An 18,863-nucleotide genomic window follows, 5' to 3' on the forward strand; every position below is an offset into this window, starting at 1 on the left:
ACGAACTAATTGCAAAGGAAGTAATTGCAAGATACTTCCTTGGTCATTCCTGCAACCACAGGATTAAATGCAGCCTCGTTTTAAGCACACAATTAGTGCCCTTCACACACTTACACAATTGCACGAGAGCCATTTCTCCACGCTTCCACCTCACATCACTACAGTATATATGTGAAAAGTACATTGCATCTCTTCCCCACATGAACATTGCCCTAATGGGACAGATTTTAATGATGAGGTGCGAGAGACGCATACAATCAGCCCAATAGTTCGCAAACTGGAGCAGTCTCTTCCGGGTTTGCGGAGTTCGGGAGCCAAAATGTTTGAGAACTAAGCTGTTCAAAAACTAAGGTATGACTCTCTCTCTGTGTGTCTCTCTCTCTCTCTCTCTCTCTGTGTGTGTGTGTGTGTGTGTGTGTGTGTGTGTGTGTGTGCCCTAAGCATTTCTGTTAGGGATTATAGGGGTAGAAATCCCTCCCTCTAAAATGTCAAAGTTTTTTATGTATGTAACAGCAGCAGCTAGGATTCTATATGCACGGAAACAGAAGGAAGAAGAAGCTCCAACCGAAGAAGAATGGATAAGTAAGATAATGGAATCTGCAGAACTGGCAAAATTAAGAGAATCTAATGATGAATGTTTTATGCAAGAAAGGTTGCTCTTTTTCAGACTATTTAAAGAAATATCGTAGTATGATGAACTTGCAAGCAGGTTTTGAGCCATGAGCAACAGAAGTAATTAGACTATACTACAGTGGTACCTCGAGTTACAAACCCCTCAGGTTACAAACGCTTCAGGTTACAAATGCTTTAGGTTACAAATGTTTCAGGTTACAAACTCCACAAACCTGGAAGAGTTACCTCGAGTTGAGAACTTTGCCCCAGGATGAGAACGGAAATTGTGTGCTGGCAGCGCAGCAGCAGCAAGAGGCCCCATTAGCGAAAGCACACCTCTAGTTAAGAATAGTTTCAGGTTAAGAACGGACCTCCGGAATAAATTAAGTTCGTAACTAGAGGTACCACCGTATTATGGTTATGATTTGAGAGATGGAAGATAGTTAGCATCAGAAGGGGAGAAACAACAACTCCATGGAAAAAAAGGGAAGTCGACAAAAATAAGAGAAAAGATGAAATTGTCTTTTGACTGTATATGCTAAAAATATTGAAACTTAATAAAACAGAATTGGATGAAGCTGCTGATATTGACTTGTGAAAACTTAACAGCTTGGGACTGAGCTCCTTTACCTCCCATAGCATCTTGATGCCTGCATCTTGGGTTAGCCAAAGACCTTTTCCTCTGTTACTTCCTTGTCAAAGGTGAAGCAGGCAACAATCAGAGACAGGTCTTTTTTGGTGGTGGCACCCCATTTATAAAAAGCCCTTCCTAGGGAGCCTCAAATGACCAGCACTTGTTTTGTTTTGGTTTTTTTCAGGCACCAGGCAAAACCATTTTGTGTTATCCCATGTTAGGCATTTGCCAATGGTTCTGTTTTATGTAGCGGTTGTTTTATTCTGTGTTCTTATTGCCGTGGCATTTTTAACGGCAAAAACTACATCGGAGCCAATTTTGGCAAAGGGTGGCATATAAGTATTTTGAACAAACGAATAAAATAAAGATTCTGGGAGGGTAAGGAAACTGGGGTGGGTGGGTTGTTAGTTCTTGCTATAGCTAGACAATTGGAAGTCGGAAACAGGTGTTGATCTCATGCAAATCCCCCAGATTTTTACTAGGAGTTCTCCCAAGCCCCCCTGCCCTGACCTACAGAATGCGATTGTGCTGGCACAACAAGAGAGACAGCAAATCAATGATACGTGGGGGAAAGCGCACACACACACATTCACTAGTCAATCCGCATTTTTATTTGAAATAACAATGCTCTCCATGGTATAAGTTTATACATTAAAAGCAGGAGGATTGCCGTCGTTTCACATGGTCCAATACTGAAGCGGCACGTCCAAAGCAGTGCAGGAAGAGTCTGTACATATAGAAATATATATGTACGTAGATAGATAAATAGAACTCTGGGCAACTCAAATTAAAACAAACTCTTACAGCAGTTACCAAAAATAGGAACAGTGAATCAGCTAGAGACATCACTATGCACACACAAAATGTAGGACGCGGAACGGGATATATATATATATATATATATATATATATATATATGACTCTGGAGAGGAAAAATCAACTTGAATGTTTTTGCATATATAGCCACATGTCGCTTTAATTGCTCAGCACAAAGATTCTTCTGTTTTGTTTTGTTTAGTCCTCACTGAGGGCAGAATATACACAAATGATGTTCGAAGAACACAAGGTAGATGAAAATAAAAATTACATAACGTGAGTTGCTTTTCATTTTTCAGTGAAGATGTAGAATAATATTAGGGTTGTTTTTCTGTGCCTAGACTTTACACAAAGTGAAAAGAGTTGTGTTTGTTTGTTTCTTTAGGTTTTTCTTCTAGCATCATCTATTTGCTGCTGGCATTAGGTTGTTGTTGTTGCTGCTGCTGTTGTTGTTATGTCCAACATTTCTGAGGAAAGCCACATTGGCTTGTGGCACTTTACTTTCCTGGCCTGGCCTTTGGATGTTTTCAAAAGGAAACCTGGATACTGCACAGGCCTTTATTTTAACTATTGCGTATATAAAAGCTGGTTCTACGCCAACAGCGGGTATAGAATAGTGGCGATTCATCTGCGGAGAAACTGAAATATACGCTATGCTGTTTCTCCAAGGACAGGACTCTGTCTTTCCCCTCCCCCTTTATTTTTTCCTTTTTAAGAGAAGAACGACATGAGAAGCTGGTTAGCAATATTAGGCCCGCATAAACCGCAACATTTGGGAAGGGAAAGATGGAACAATCAGGGGCGCTACCCAGCTCCCCGCTTTCGATGGGAGAACTAAAATGGCAGTAGACTGGCGACAGGCTTTTCTTCCCAGCTAACTCAACTGCATCCCCCATTCCCAACACTTTGACTGACTCAAATCGCCTACCGCCACTTTCTCCCCCCATCATTCTCTGTGGCAACCATTCGTGTGTGAACGTGAACATCCCACGTGCCTGGGCACACAGCCTGGAGAAGATAACACGCATCACCACGATGTAGCATGACAACACGAAAACCAAGGATTGTCTGTGGGGGCCCGATGACTGGTTTTTTGTTTTTGTTTTAAGAAAAAAACACCACTGCAGCTTGTATTTGTGATGTGGAGTAAGCAGCCATATTATGTATTCATTGCTTTGTTTTTAAAAAGCAGTGGTGTCGACACATGACCTGTTTTATTTATTTCTCGAGGGAGGAGGGGAGATTAAGACACGGTGACTCGGCCCTCCTAATGAGGCAAAGCGACGAGAATATCCACGTAATTAATAGGGAAAAAGCCCGACTGGCCATGAAGCATCCCTTCATACCAGTTTTCGTCAATCTGGTTAGTGAGGGTGATGATATCACCCTCTTTAAAGCCCAGCTCCCCTTCGTTTTCGGGATCAAAGTCATACAGAGCTCGACAGCACGGCTGGTCCATGGGAACATCTGCAGGGGAAGAGAGGGGAACAGAAACAAAGGTGCTTAGAAAGAGAGAATTCAATACTGGCAGAAGTCAGGGGTAGGCAACGTGGTGCCCTCCAGCCCTCATCAGCCCCAGCCAGCATGGCAAGGGATGGTGGGCACTGTAGGCAGCGACAGCTGGAGGGAACCAGGTACCCTACACATGGCAAAATAAATAAATCTGGTCCAGCATAAAAAAAAAATGCTGGACCAGATGGGCCCTTGGACTGGCTGAGGAGAGTAGTCATACTAGCCGATAAATGTCTGGTTATAGCACAGGTTTGGGGCATGGGAGGACATATTAACCTCCATATCCCTGTGCTGCCATCCCAATTTTGGCTGCTATTTACACGCACATACACAATTTGCACAACATTTTTTTTATTCTCGAGTATGGACCTTGCGCAACTTTCGACTCACTAAGCTGAATGCAGCCCAGGAATGGTGCTCGGAAGTCCACGGAGGGTTCAACAAACCTCAGTAAAAGGACAGGCGTCCACAATGCCATCGGAGACTTCTGCTCACCATCAAAACTTTCATTGATGGAACACATGGCAAGGACATCGTGGCTGCTACCAACACGCTTGACTCCCCTACATTCAGTGAGGTGGACACATGTAGGTTCTCTAAGCACAACCAGGAAACCTGAGAGTGCAGGGTTCCCAGTGTGTGGAAGCATTTGTGCCAGGAGTAAGGTAAAGGTAAAGGGACCCCTGACCGCTAGGTCCAGTCGCGGACAACTCTGGGGTTGCATCTCACTTTACTGGCCGAGGGAGTCGGTGTACAGCTTCCAGGTCATGTGGCCAGCATGACTAAGCCACTTCTGGCAAACCAGTACAGCGCACGGAAACACCGTTTACCTTCCCGCCAGAGTGGTACCTATTTATCTACTTGCACTTTGACGTGCTTTCGAACTGCTAGGTTGGCAGGAGCAGGGACCGAACAACAGGAGCTCACCCCGTCACAGGGATTTGAACTGCCAACCTTCTGATTGGCAAGCCCTAGACTCTGTGGTTTAGACCACAGCACCACCCACGTCCTTTGTGCCAGGAGTAGCTAACTTTATTTGGTGGCCCTCTGAGGGTCCCATACCAGAAATGGGTGTAGGCAAAATCAAGTGGGGCAACCCACACAGAGACCCACACCTCACAGGGAGCATGCACAAATGCACCCCAACACTGTGTCAACTGAGTCTTTAATTTTTGCTTCATAGGAACACTTGATTTTTAAAAAATTATTTAAAAAGAGCATGGGAAACTGGCCTGTGGTCTAGATCATGTCCTCAGACCAAGAATTGCATACATCAGCCTAGAGATATTCAATGGTTTGCACCCAGTACCAGGACCACATTTTATACTGAATGAGCTGGGGTGGTGTCAGGAGGTCTTCGGTCAACACAGATTATGAAGGTGAGCATGGGCCCCTCCCTCTTTCAGGAGCCACCACCCTTTTCTGTCTTTGTTGCCAGTTGGGTTGGTAAATCTACGAATGGCATTGGATCGGCAACACATGGAGGAATGCTTTAGCCTAAATGATATCGAGCATCAGAACAACTTGGCCACAATAAGGAAATTTTGCCCATGGTATAACTATTTCCCACCTTCCTATCTTGACTCTCTGGCACTCTAAACAATCTAAATAACCTAGCAATTCTAAAATATAAACGTACTTTTACTCTCGCAAGACTGAATGTATTGACCTTGGCTGTACCTGAGGGACGATTCCAACAGATTCCACATGAAACACACTTATGTCCCTGTGGAGATGGCAGCACTGAATCGGTAGCACATGCCCTACTGGCTTGCGCCCTTTATAAAGGCTGAGGAATGAGATTATCACCCCTCTTTTATTGTCCATTCCGGGTCACCCAGCCACTGCCCCAATGTCCTTTCCCTTGGCAGAACAAGATGAGCAGGTGACAGCAAAGGCTGCAAGGTTTTTAGCTGGGACAATTGGAATAAGATCCACTATTTGACTTTTGATTAAAAACCCTAAAATGTAATTTATAAAACTGACTTTTTAAATTCTTTGTATATCGTATTGTTGTTTTATTGCTATGGCTGATGGCTGGCGCAAATAAATATTCATTCATTCATTCATTCATTCATTCGTACTGTGAGAATAAAAGGAGATAATGTCATGTGTGCCAGCTTTGTCTTTTTGGAGGAACAGTAGGGAAAATATAAATGTATGACAGATCAACCAATGAATTACGCTGACAGATGCCCCTGCTTTAAAATGCTCCTTGTCTCATATCCAAGGGGGAAAGTCTGGGCATGTCTTCCATGGTGAATTATGTGAGGTGTTCCCACATCTGATACTGCCCATGCATCTTTCTACAGAATTCAACCTTTGGGCATTCCTAGCCAGAAATTGAAAATGCTATTGCAGGAGTCGCTCATGCCAGCATTTGTCCTTGTTTAGTATAATTTTCAGAGCAACCCCTAGAGAGACTGTACTATCATATGTTCCCCACCCCTTCTTTCCACCTTCTCTTACTTGAGGGTTTGGGAGTGGTGGCATTAGAGAGCCCTCCATTGTGCTGATTGTTTTCAGAGAAGTCCAAACTCATGCGGGGCTTTGGCTGATACTCTCTTCTGGGCTGAACTGAGGCATCTTTTATCCTGCCGGAAGATAAACAAATCCTGAGCAAGCAATTCATCAGCAAATCGTAAGCACCAAGACTAAAGAAAGACAAAAAGTTTTCCTTGCATTCTGAATAAACTGGAGTTTCTTAGATGTTTTGTTTTGGTATATTTATAACCAGGGCTTTTTTCAGCCAGAGCTCACCAGAGCTCAGCTCTGGCACCTCTCAGGTGAGCACCATTGTCATTCTAAGATAACAAGGGAGAAGTTCATGGTGAGCTCTGGTACCTCTTTTTCTAGAAAAAATAGCACTAATTATAACCCTTCTTCCTAGTAGATCCTTTTGTACTTTTTCCTGGAAGGTCTGATTGCAAAAGACCTCAGGAAAGCTGTGTTTCTGCAAAGCTGTCATGTTCTGCAGTTTGAGGTCACATTTGCAGTGGAACTGAAGCTATACAGATTCCCCGGCTCACTGAATATATTGAACTCTCCATTGATAGAATGCAACAGACTGGACTTGTCCAAGGTGCTTAAAGTCAACAGTAGAAAGACTATATATAGTTGAGTAAAAGTGTAAAGGCATACTGCATTAGGTAGCTCCAAAATCTTCCTGTCCACAACATACAGAATTTAAAACAAGCAAAGACGCCAGCTCCAAGTTTTGCAACACCCGAAATAGGTACCCATGACTTCAGAGTGAAAAAAGGGAACAAACGCCACCACTAGTCTTTAGAAGTAACATTTCAATCCATCTGTATCTGTTCTTTTAGTGGCATGGGAGCAACTGTGCGAATACTAGTAAGGCTAGGGGTGGTGGTGGTGGTGGTGGTAGTAGAGACCTCATTCCAATGAGGTTGTTTTTGGTTGAGTGCCTGCTGCATAATATAACATGCTCCAGCCCTAAGTTACACTTACGTATCTTACTTCCTGGTGGCTGCAACCAATGGGATTTAAGTTATGTGTTAAAAGACTGAACAGATCAACAATACAATTTCATGCCTGGTTCAGCACTACTGACAAGTTTGCACAGACAATATACACAAATTGAAACATATATTAAGCCTCAGATTCCCCTCCCCCCCTTTTTAAAGAACATCAGAAATATTTAGCTACCTCTCTTCCAACTTGGAACTAACTTGCTGGAGGATCTGTGTGGCTTGCCTGTGGTACTCCAGCTGGGCTTGTACAAGGGCAGATAGCTGGCTCACTTGCTCAATCTGAAAAGGGAGATATTGAAAACATGTGTTGATTATTGTCGTGCAGCTTATTCAAAGAGCTTTCGTAAAGGCACTAACACTCCAACACGCAAGAAACAGTGAATAAAGTACTAGCTGTATTGGACTGGAGAGCCAAAGTGAACAAAAATGTATGTAGACTTGTGTTAGGAGCTCACTTCCGCAGGAAATGGGCAGAACCATTGGTATACCAGTGGCAGACTGGTCGATCAGTACTGGGCATTTTCTGAGAAAGAATCATTCGATTCCAGCTGGGTTCTGGAATGGGGGCTAGATAGACATTGGCCTGGGGCAGCAAGGTGCTTCTTATGTTAAGAGTCCATACACAGACTAGCTTGCACACAAATAAAACATTATTATTGTGCATGCTTGCTCTGTTGTTTTAAGAAATACGATGATGCATATTCATGGAAGAGAGTCTAGAAAACATGAGCACAAAACTCAGTTTTGTTTTGTTTTTCTACTCATTTAAGAAGTCATTAAACTGCCAACAATCATGTCAATAATACAACACATTCCAAGGAGATAAGAGATTTACTCACATCCATTTCTAGCAGATTAAACATGCTCAACTCAGCAACTTCCTTTGACTCATCAAACTTCTCCAGAGCCGCACGGAGTTCTTCATCTGGGATTTTGCCTTGCCTTTTCTTCTTGTAATCGAAATCCAGGCGTCTGCCCTCCAATTTTTTAAGGTGATGCTGAAGAGGGGGGAAGGGTGGAGAGAGATTCTGCAAGTCCTCGCCTCTGCCTTACAAACACAGTGGACTAAATAAAGACTATACATTCAAACTTATATGGAATGAGTTGACTAAGCACCCACAAATTCTGCTGTAGAATCAAGTCCATATGCTGTTCATATTGCAGATAAAGGGCAGAAGTCATAGTTGGTAGCTGTTTAGATGTGAAACTACCCTATCAGAGTGAGTGAAGGCCAAAATACACAGAATAGAAGAACCACACAGTCATCTTTTTAATATAATATTATTTGCCTAAATATGCAACTTATTTTTTTTTAAAAAAAACAACAACAAGCAATTTTAGCTTGCAACCTGATTTTTGTCTCACTGTATGAAATATACTCAGAGAAAGGCTTCAGTTTATTTCAGGGTAGTCGGATAAAAACAGTCAGGGTGTAGCCTGGCTTGTAGTCCCTGCCAGACCCAGGCTATATATTATGTAACCACACCCTAGGTCACACCTGATAGGTTAGTTCAAACTTCCCTTCTGGAGCCGGATTGGACGGCTCCACTGCCAATCAGATGCTGCCTTCTAGAATCCTCCCTGCCTATTATTCTAGAATCCCAACTCCAGACATAACACTGTAGTGGATAGGAAAGCTTCACAGTGAATTCAAGACCAGCTGTGCATCTTAATTACATCCTTATTTATTCAAGGACCACACACTGCTTCCTTGAATTTTGACAACTACCAACTACATCAGAAACTATGTTTATCACAAGAATGTGGCCTTTCCAGGCTCTAGAGATCATCAGGAAAAGTGGTACTCCGAGATCGCCCTTGTTTTATTTTGTTGATTGTACAGCATTTCAGTGGCTACCCTCCTACCACAATTAAAACAATAAGTAGGCGTTTATACTGACAGGAAACTCCATCAAATTTGCAGTCCTTGAAGAAAGCAGTACTGCACAAGACTTCACTGCAGAGGGAGCTGAGAGTGCATCCAAGGTAGCACAAAGTTAAAGTTGATTAGTGATGTTCTTGTTGCGCTGGCGAAACATTGTTGGACAAGGGAAAACATAAGTACTTTACCAAGCATTGCTGTGAAACAAATTGCACAATAAACATTGGCTGTTGCACAACAAACTTCCACTAGCGCAACTGCTGCATTGAATTTCTTTGCTGCGCAACCTTTAAACCCTGCCATCTGCTAGCAAAAATGGTGGATATGGGCCACAATTATGGAGGCAATCCTGCCAAGCTACTTCACTGCCCAGTTCTAGGGAGCTTATTAGCCGTAAAAAAAAAAAATTGGCAGAAAGTTAAGAGATGGTAACATGACTGGCGTCTTCTGCTGCTGTTGCTTTCCTATTGCTCTTTGGGTTTATTTGTTTTTAATCTGTGCATGGGGTTCTGGTGTTTTTCTGTTTTGTTTTTTTAGAAAGCTGTGATATAAACAACCTTTCATTTGCCTAAGGTGTACTTACAGCCCACTAAATCAGTGTTTCCCAACCTTTGGTCTCCAGCTGTTTTTGGACTACAATTCCCATCATCCCTGACCACTGGTCTTGCTAGCTAGGGATGATGGGAGTTGTAGTCCAAAAACAGCTGGAGACCAAAGGTTGGGAAACACTGCAGTAAATTAAAGGACAGTTTAGGAATATCTAAAATAAAAATAATAATTTTACAAATAAAACATTTTTTCAAGTGCTCTCCAGTAAGCCATTAGAGCTCTGAGTGCGCCTGTATCCAAACACCAGTGTCTGAACGGAACTACAATTCTCAGGCTGCTGGGGAAGATGCTATCGTGTAGATGAGGACCACAACACCAGCCACCAGGGAATGTTCTCTTAGTTTTGACTTTGGAGTAGGAACTTGCCGCTGGGAGTGATTTCTATTCTTGGAATCCTTGTTTCCACTTTTAAATGCATTCTCCCTGTGCTGCACTGCATAAAGGGTTGGATCCAGTTCTATGCACTTACCTGGGGGCCATCCCATTGAAGATTCACTTCTGAATAAACATACATAGGATTGCAGAGTTAAAATAAGCTGAGCAATGTTATATATTGGTATGACCACCATTTAACTACTCCTTCTAAGATAGAGATAGGTGATGATACATAGATGATGATGATGATAGATAGATAGATGATAGAAATAATAATACTAATAATAATAATAATAATAATAATTTTTATTTATACCCCGCCCTCCCCAGCCAAGGCTGGGCTCAGGGCGGCTAACAAGCAATAATAAAAACAAGTTGAATGAATACAACTTAAAAACAAGATTAAAATACAACATTAAAATATAGAAACATTAAAATATTAAAATGCAGCCTCATCACAGGGGGAGAAAGAAAAAAGAAAGAGGAGGAGGGAATCAAATTGACTCCAAGCCAAAGGCCAGGCGGAACAACTCTGCCTTACAGGCCCTGCGGAAAGAAATCAGATCCTGCAGGGTCCTAGTCCCATGAGGCAGAGCGTTCCACCAGGCCGGAGCCAGTGTTGAAAAGGCCCTGGCTCTGGTTGAGGCTAATCTAACTTCCTTAGGGCCCGGGACCACTAGGGTGTTGCTATTTATGGACCTTGAGGCTCTCCGTGGGACATACCAGGAGAGGCGGTCCCGTAGGTACGAGGGTCCTAGGCCGTAGATGATATATGATAGATGATAGATAGATACATAGGATAGATAGAAAATATTGTGTGTGTGTGTGTGTACGTACACATACACACAATTAAATTACAGATATGGAGCAGGGCAGAGACAAGGTGGATACAGTGCAAGTACACCAAGAGATCCCATCAGGTGTTCCTGCCAGTACATGTGCACCGCACTGACCTCACCCCTCGGCTTCTCTATCCTGGCACCCTGTATTACGTGAAAGAGAAAGGAGGAGCTAAGGAGCGCTGGTTCTGCTGTGCATCTTGCAACGGCCAATTAATTTCTCAGCAAATTACCTGTATTTCCCTCAGATCTTTGTCATGAAGGTTTTGAAGGGGGTCAATAAAATTCTGTTTCACATCAATGTCCAAAGAATCTTTCACCTCAGAAAGTTCCCTCATTGCTTCCCCAACGTCACCGAGAGCTGGGCCTGAAGAAATGGAAGAAGAGTCTACTTAATCTTGACGAAGAAACAAAGACTGTGCTTCCACATCAGCATAGAGCAGGGCAAGTATTGAGAAGTTCATTACAGAAATAAAATTCTAAGCACGGTTCCTAAGCTCAGTAATTTCTCAGGAATCAAAAACACAGGGGTGAAAACCAGCATTAATCATACACAAATAGACCCACTGAAACCGCTGGATTTAATTCACTGATTTCAATCATTCTAATGTACAACTAATGTTGAATATCACTAAAGGCGTTCTAGGCAACAGAACTTCTGTATCATGGCACATAATCATGCAACTCCCTCCCAGATGACCTTTGGTTGTCTGCTATGTTGGCCTCATTCAGACCCAGCCTGGGGAATACCAGCCATTAATTTGTTTATTTGTAAAAACCAATAGTTTCCCACACTTCTAGTGTGGAAATCAGGCTCTAGTGCAGCTAAGAAGATTAGAAACAAAAGCTTATAAGCATGGCAGGATATGAGAAAGCCTATATCTATCATCTATCATCTATCATCTATATCTATCTATTATCTATCTATCTATCTATCTATCTATCTATCTATCTATCTATCTATCATCTATATCTATCTATCTATCTATCTATCTATCTATCTATCTATCTATCTATCTATCTATCTAATCTATCTATCTATCATCTATCTCTATCTCTATCTCTATCTCTCTATTATCTGTCTGTCTGTCTGTCTGTCTGTCTGTCTGTCTACATCTATCTATCTATGCTTAGGTGAGTAGACAATGCTGATAGGATCAGGGCATCCCCTTTCAGTGGACATCTCATGAAAGCAAGATAGTAGATTAAAAAGTAGATACTAAAAGCACTCATGCCTGAAAGCCCTGGTTCAGACTGAAGGTTATCTGTGCATGCTGGAGAAAATTACATGAGCCCAAGGGATGCTACTATGCCCAACAGTGTGTATATTCTGAATAGTTAGCCTTTGTGTGCAACAGCCCCAAATGTTTAACTGTCAGAAAATAAGCTGAATTGACATCCGCGAGGAATATCCACTTTGTTCTGGATCTTAGGCAAGTCAATTGAAAAATTGCATGTTTTGGCTCAACAACTTTAGGGTTTTCTTTTTAAAAACTCAAAAACTTATGGGGTGTCCTGGTTTTTACTTTTTGAAAAATGGCAATCCTACATATGGTGTGTTGTTGAATTTTTGTACTGGGAGCTTGTGTCTGATACAAACTATTCTACAAAGGTCCATTTATGAACATTTAATTCATAAAAGAACAATTTGGCAAAACAGATGCAGAGATTCAAAGCAAATTGTGGCTGCAGCTACACATTTTGAACGAGGGTTCTCTGCATGTGCTTAGTCCTTGCCCTCCCACATGGGAAAAATCTGCCTGAATAAATGTGTGGCATGTTGTGATTTTAAATCTTGTTGTGAGCCACTTTGTGGGGAACCTCTCTCAAAAATCAGGACATAAATTTGTTTAAATAAATAAAATATGGCATAATCAGGATTTGCCATTTTTGTGTCACCTTGGGTCGCCTAACCCCGAGAAGGTCTAGCCAGAGGTATCTTACAGTGAGGACCAAAAAAAATCACATTACCAAAGTTGCAGTCGTCTCCAAGTTCTTTTCCAAACTTCAGCATCGCATCTGCTAACAGGGCCTCTGCCTGTTGGTAACCTGGTCCTTTCTCCTGGCCTCTGATTTTGGACATAGTGTTGAGCATGTTGAGTCTAGCTCTGGAAGCTGCAAGCAAGCAAACAAGCTAATTAGCCCAAGAGAAGGTGACAGCACAGGACCAAAGACAGAATAATAGTTTTAAAAAGAGTTCTCCCAGTGAGTTCTTCAGCCATGGTGAAACTCCATTTCCTCCAAGATTTGCCACTGAAAAAGCATGCATAGTGTGGGATGTAATCCACTGGGAACAGTCAAACAACATTCCTTGTTTTCCTAGAGTTGGACATGCAGTGGGATGTTTGGTCCAGCTAGTCAAAACTTTCTGTTTCCTCCTGGGCTGGAACATCCTTCCTTTTGCATGTGACTAGAGGTGGGCGTGACCTTACCTGCCCAGGTAACAAAAGGACAAGGCATGCTGCCACACTCTCTCTTTTTCACTTCCTTCTTCGTTGGACCAGCTTCTTAGCTGGAAATGCTCTGCTAGCTTCTCAGCTAGCAGAAGCACTGGGATTATTCCCCCATTATGGGGTAGGTCCACATGTACATATTTGTAACTAAGTCTGCCTTTAGGGATCCAACTGTGAACTGATGTGAGTAAACTTCTTTTATTGACTTTAAGTAAGATTGTCGTGTCTTTGTTCTTTTAAGAGGGATAAGAGGTAACTTACCAGGAACATACAATTCAATACTGAATTGTATGATAGTGAGAGGCCTACACAAGCCTGCAACCAGCTATCTGCTGTGCATGTAAAAAGGGGAATGTAAACTCTGCTAAGTAAAGAAACTTGCTAGTGCAAGTTAGGAAGGATATTAATGAATATATCTTCTCCTGCCTCCCTGAACATTCCCACACATAGCAGCCAATCAAAGCCCCATTAAGTAAATTTCCTCATCTTTCGGGTGAGGTAGCTAGCAATGGCTACTAACCACAATGGTTATGTTCTTTCTCCACTGTTTGAGGCAGCATACCTCTGAAGAGCAGTTGTAGGAATAACGGAGACAACAGGAGGTTGAATGCAGGTGAGCTGTGCAGAAGCACGCTGGCAAGCATGCTCCAAGCAAGCTGTTGGCTAGCTCTGCCAAGGCTCTGCCAAGGCTCGGTAGTGGCACCCGCCTTGTGGAACGCCCTCCCATCAGATGTCAAAGCGATAAATAACTACCTGACATTCAGAAGACATCTTAAGGCAGCCCTGTTCAGGGAAGTTTTTAATCTGTGATATTTTAGTGTATTTCTGGTTTTTATGGAAGCCGCCCAGAGTGGCTGGGGAAACCCAGCCAGATGGGCGGGGTACAAATAATAAATTATTATTATTATTATTATTATTATTAGCAGAAGTCAACCATTCGAAACAGTAGTGAAACCACCCTGAACTTAACGTATTTCCATCTAAGCACATTTCCAGCATTAGCAAATACATGTGTCAGCAGGTGTTTCCCTCAGATGTTCCCCCCGATACTTGATTACATCTGTGTCCCTGGTCATGCTCCAGCCAAGCGATATGTCTAACAAACAAATTGTGAGAGGACAAAAGGCCAGGGGAAAACCCCTGTTTTCTAGCCAAGAAGGTCAGGGAACGCAGGCACAATGCTCCTTGACATACTGTTGCATGTCTGGAGCAAGGTTTGTCTTTGCAAAGCAGAGTGTTACCTCCACACTCCAAGTGGGGAGAGTTGCTCTTGAACTCAGTTCCAGCTTGTAAGCTTCCCATAGGGATCTGGCCGGCTACTTTGAGAGCAGAATGTTGAATTTGATGGGCCACTGGCTGAGGCATCATGGCTTTTCTTGTGTTCTTATGCAGTGGGAAAGTGTGAGTGCACCACAGGCAGACTGGATTGGCTGGTGCACCCACAAAGGCTCCTCCTCGCTCCCACCCCACCCTACCCCTCCCTTGTCCAGGTAAACAGGAGTGATGCCAATGTCAGGAGGGCAGCTCTGCTCTACCACATGTGTTGCTACTGGAAAAGAGGAGAGTGAGAGGAGATATGATGGCCATCTTCAAATATCTCAAGATTTATCACATGGAAGATGGAGCAAGCTTGTTTTCTCCTGCTCTGGAGGGCAAGACCTGAACCAATTGACTTCAAGTTACAAGAAAGTAAGAGCTGTTCGACAATGGAACAATCTTCTTTAGAAGGTGGTTCTCCTTCCTGGGATGTTTTTATGCAGAGGTTGGATGGTCATCTGTCATGTATGCTTCAGTGGAGATTCCTGCATTACATGGAGTTAGACTAGATGACCCTGGGGGTCCCTTCCAACTCTACAATTCTATGATTCTTTTTTAAAATTTCTATTAAAGATTTTCCTCGTACCTACGGGACCGCCTTTGCTGGTATGTCCCATGGAGGACCTTAAGGTCTTCAAACAAAAAACATCTTGGAGATCCAAGGGAGGTTAGGCTGGCCTCAACCAGAGCCAGGGCTTTTTTGGCTGTGGCCCCGATCTGGTGGAATGCTCTGTCACAAGAAACTAGGGCCCTGCGGGACTTGACATCTTTCCGCAGAGCCTGCAAGACAGAGCTGTTCCACCAGGCCTTTGGCCAAGGCACAGTCTGACACCCACCTTTTGTAATCCTCACAGAACTCTAGCCCAATGATTGCCATTAATTTGATTCTGAATTGATTTTAGAATGAATTGATTTCAGAATGTATTTCAATTAATTGATTGTGATTGTATGTAAACTGTGTTACTTTTACTGTTGTTAGCTGCTCTGAGCCCGGCTTCGGCTGGGGGGCGGGGGTGGGATATAAATAGAATTTTAAAAATTATTATTATTGTTATTTACAAAAGCACATGCGTTGTCTCTTTCTTCAGGTTGTGTTTTCTACAGATCAGTTACATTTTTTGTGAGACATTGGTGTCATATGCAGTATAGGGTTGGTAAGAAAAGAGGAGGGGGCGGGAGAGAGAGGGGTGGTGGGACAGTGAAGCTTATGTTATTTTACTTAGTGCATATGTGCGGTTTTTGTGCCAGCGTCACTTGAGTAGGTCCATCATCATCATCATCATTTTTTTATTTGTATGCCACCTTTCCACAGTTAAAACATTGCTCAAGGCGGCTTAAAATATGAAAAGATTTACATGATCACAAACATAGCAAAGTAGTCATAAGGTAAAGGTAAAGGGACCCCTGACCATTAGGTCCAGTCGTGGCCGACTCTGGGGTTGTGGCGCTCATCTCGCTTTATTGGCCGAGGGAGCCGGCATACAGCTTCCGGGTCATGTGGCCAGCATGACTAAGCTGCTTCTGGCGAACCAGAGCAGTGCACGGAAACGCCGTTTACCTTCCCACCGAAGCGGTACCTATTTATCTACTTGCACTTTGACGTGCTTTCGAACTGCTAGGTTGGCAGGAGCAGGGACCGAGCAACGGGAGCTCACCCCATCGTGGGGATTTGAACCGCCGACCTTCTGATCAGCAAGTCCTAGTCTCTGTGGTTTAACCCACAGTGCCACCAGCATTCCCAAAGTAGTCATAAAAACAAATAAAACACATTAAGAACTACACAACCAAACTGAACAACTTCCACACAAAAATAAAGATACAAGAAGTTATTATCAGTACAGTGGTACCTCAAGTTAAGATCTTAATTCATTCTGGAGGTCCGTTCTTAACCTGAAACTGTTCTTAACCTGAGGTACCACTTTAGCTAATGGGGCCTCCTGCTGCCGCCACACAATTTCTGTTCTCATCCTGAAGCAAAGTTCTTAACCCGAGGTACTATTTCTGGGATAGCAGAGTTTGTAACCTGAAGCGTCTGTAACCCGAGGTACCACTGTAATATCAGTTACTATCAGTAACAACAGCAAAAACTCATATCATAGAAAGGTTCTCTTTCTATGATTCTTCTGCCTACATGGGTGCCTTGGGCAGAAGGGAAGAGAGACAGACTGTTTGTTTGCTTCCTTCTTTCCTCTAAAGCTCTGTATCCAGTGAGCAGACTGCTTGCTTTCCCACCCCCAAAGCCTGGCGCTACAACTATCAGCACACTGGACAGCAGACAGTCGTAATAAGCTTAACCCACTCACTCTTTCTACATGGTTCCAAGGAAGCTGTGGCTCAAGAGACTTTCTGAGTGCAGAAAAGATCCTCATATCACATCAGTAATGAGAGGTGCATGGATATATGTTTCCCCGCCTTAAAATATATGCCAGCTGCAACCGGGAAAGATATGAAGCCACACTCACATGGACTGTAAAGGGACCTGGAGTGATTTATGCATGCACACAATTCCTCCGTTGTGGATGCATGACGCATACATTTTGTAGCTGGGTATCTGTCTCAGAGTACAAAACCTATCATAGGAAGCAAACCTTATTATCTCGGTGACTCATCTATGAAAATGTGTTTTGGCTGTGGTGCCTCTGCAGCACAAATTGCTCAATAACACATAACGTATATATCGCAACCAAACCCACGAGATGGCAGGGGAAATCATCAGAATTCTGTTGCTCAGAGTGGGAAACAGAACACTATAATGATACCGGTGGAGTGCAGGATGGCAAGTAATGGTTTGCGCCATTGCATTCTGTTTGTGCTGCTGCAAATCCTTTCCGGGCTCACTAAATCCTTTCCAGTCCTCTTGAAACCTTGAGCCGGGGAACAACGGAGCAGTGAAACTGTTGCACAACCCCCTTGCAGTCTTCAGATGAAGGCTGGATTGGAAATGGTGCCTATTTTCATAAAGAAGTTTGTCCAAAACCAGACATTGCCCCTGCCCCATTCCTCAGGTGCTTAATCTGACTGGAAGTCTGCAGCATGAGAGATCCAGTATACACGAAGTGCCTATATGTGTGTATCTGAAGAAGTGTGCATGCACACGAAAGCTCATACCAAGAACTGACTTAGTTGGTCTTTAAGGTGCTACTGGAAGGAATTTGTTTTGTTTTGCCTATATGCATACACTGTATGTGCCCAGGTTCCCCTTTTCAGACACCCCACTGTCTGAAACTCAATGCATGTTGGTAACAACTGAAAAGAACTAACATCACTTGCATAGCCAAGAAATATTTCAAAGTTTGATTTCCATCCATTCTATTTTTACCAAACGCTCTGATATGGAACCAGATGTCAACACCTTGCAAATAAGCAATGTTTTAATTCAATACACATCAGAGTTCTGGGTCGATACCAGGATGTGAGGAGACTATGCTGCTTAAGATTTTCAACCTGCGGTTTGCCCTTTGAATCTAAAGTGTTTTCAACAGGGCGTCAGAGCTTCTTGCCTCATTTAGCAGCTGGCACAATTCAAGAGCACGGACTGGAACAGAAGTGGGTTTATTCAGTAGCCTAGGGACACGATGGAGTTAGGCTTCACCTGTAAGCACAGCTATTACGCACAGAATGACTCTGCAGACTATAACTAGTGAGACCATACTTTCTCAGGTTTCTTCCACCATGAAGGGCAAAAACCATTACCTATTTCTGAGAAGCATTTCCCATCTTCTAAATGCATGTGTACGAACACAGCGTACAATCCACAAACACACCAAGAAACCAGACTTGGCATTGTCTCCCTAGCACATCTGCACATAGTGATAAACATGCAGTGAGAGATACAGGCAGACCAACAGCACACACAAGACCCCAGATTCCATCCCTGACATTTTATCCATGGCTACTAGTCACAGTGGCTATGCTCTACCGATGCTGTCAGATGCATAATAAATAAATAAATAAATAAACAAATAAATAAATAAACAAATAAACAAATAAACAAATAAACAAATAAACAAATAAACAAATAAACAAATAAACAAATAAACTTTTATTTATATCCCGCCTTCCCCAGCCGAAGCCGGGCTCAGAGTGGCTAACAACAGTAAAATAACACAGCATTCTAAAATCATTCCATTATAAAATCAGTTCAAATCAAAGTGATGGCAACCATTGGGCTAGAGTTCTGTGAAGAATTACCAAGGCTGTGCCTTGGCCAAAGGCCTGGTGGAACAGCTCTGTCTTGCAGGCCCTGCGGAAAGATGTCAAGTCCTGCAGGGCCCTAGTCTCTTGTGACAGAGCGTTCCACTAGATTGGGACCACGGCCGA

General features: G+C 43.0%; 1 protein-coding gene across 4 annotated transcripts in view; it reads right to left on the reverse strand.

Annotated features, from left to right (window-relative positions):
• Positions 1–1,834: 1,834 nt before the first annotated feature.
• The window catches only part of SH3GL2 (SH3 domain containing GRB2 like 2, endophilin A1), a 90,950-nt gene continuing 73,921 nt past the window's right edge, over positions 1,835–18,863 (reverse strand). For all 4 annotated transcript variants that reach the window (XM_081845471.1, XM_081845470.1, XM_081845469.1 and 1 more), the window contains 6 exons: positions 12,745–12,888; positions 11,007–11,140; positions 7,908–8,066; positions 7,244–7,347; positions 6,044–6,168; positions 1,835–3,529 (listed from right to left, as the gene is read on the reverse strand). In XM_081845471.1, the coding sequence (XP_081701597.1) occupies positions 3,330–3,529; positions 6,044–6,168; positions 7,244–7,347; positions 7,908–8,066; positions 11,007–11,140; positions 12,745–12,888 (866 nt within the window). In that variant the 3' untranslated portion in view covers positions 1,835–3,329. The remainder of the gene's footprint in view (positions 3,530–6,043; positions 6,169–7,243; positions 7,348–7,907; positions 8,067–11,006; positions 11,141–12,744; positions 12,889–18,863) is intronic.

Source organism: Podarcis erhardii (assembly GCF_964252035.2).
Source record: "Podarcis erhardii genome assembly, chromosome: 17".
Lineage (NCBI taxonomy): Eukaryota > Metazoa > Chordata > Lepidosauria > Squamata > Lacertidae > Podarcis > Podarcis erhardii.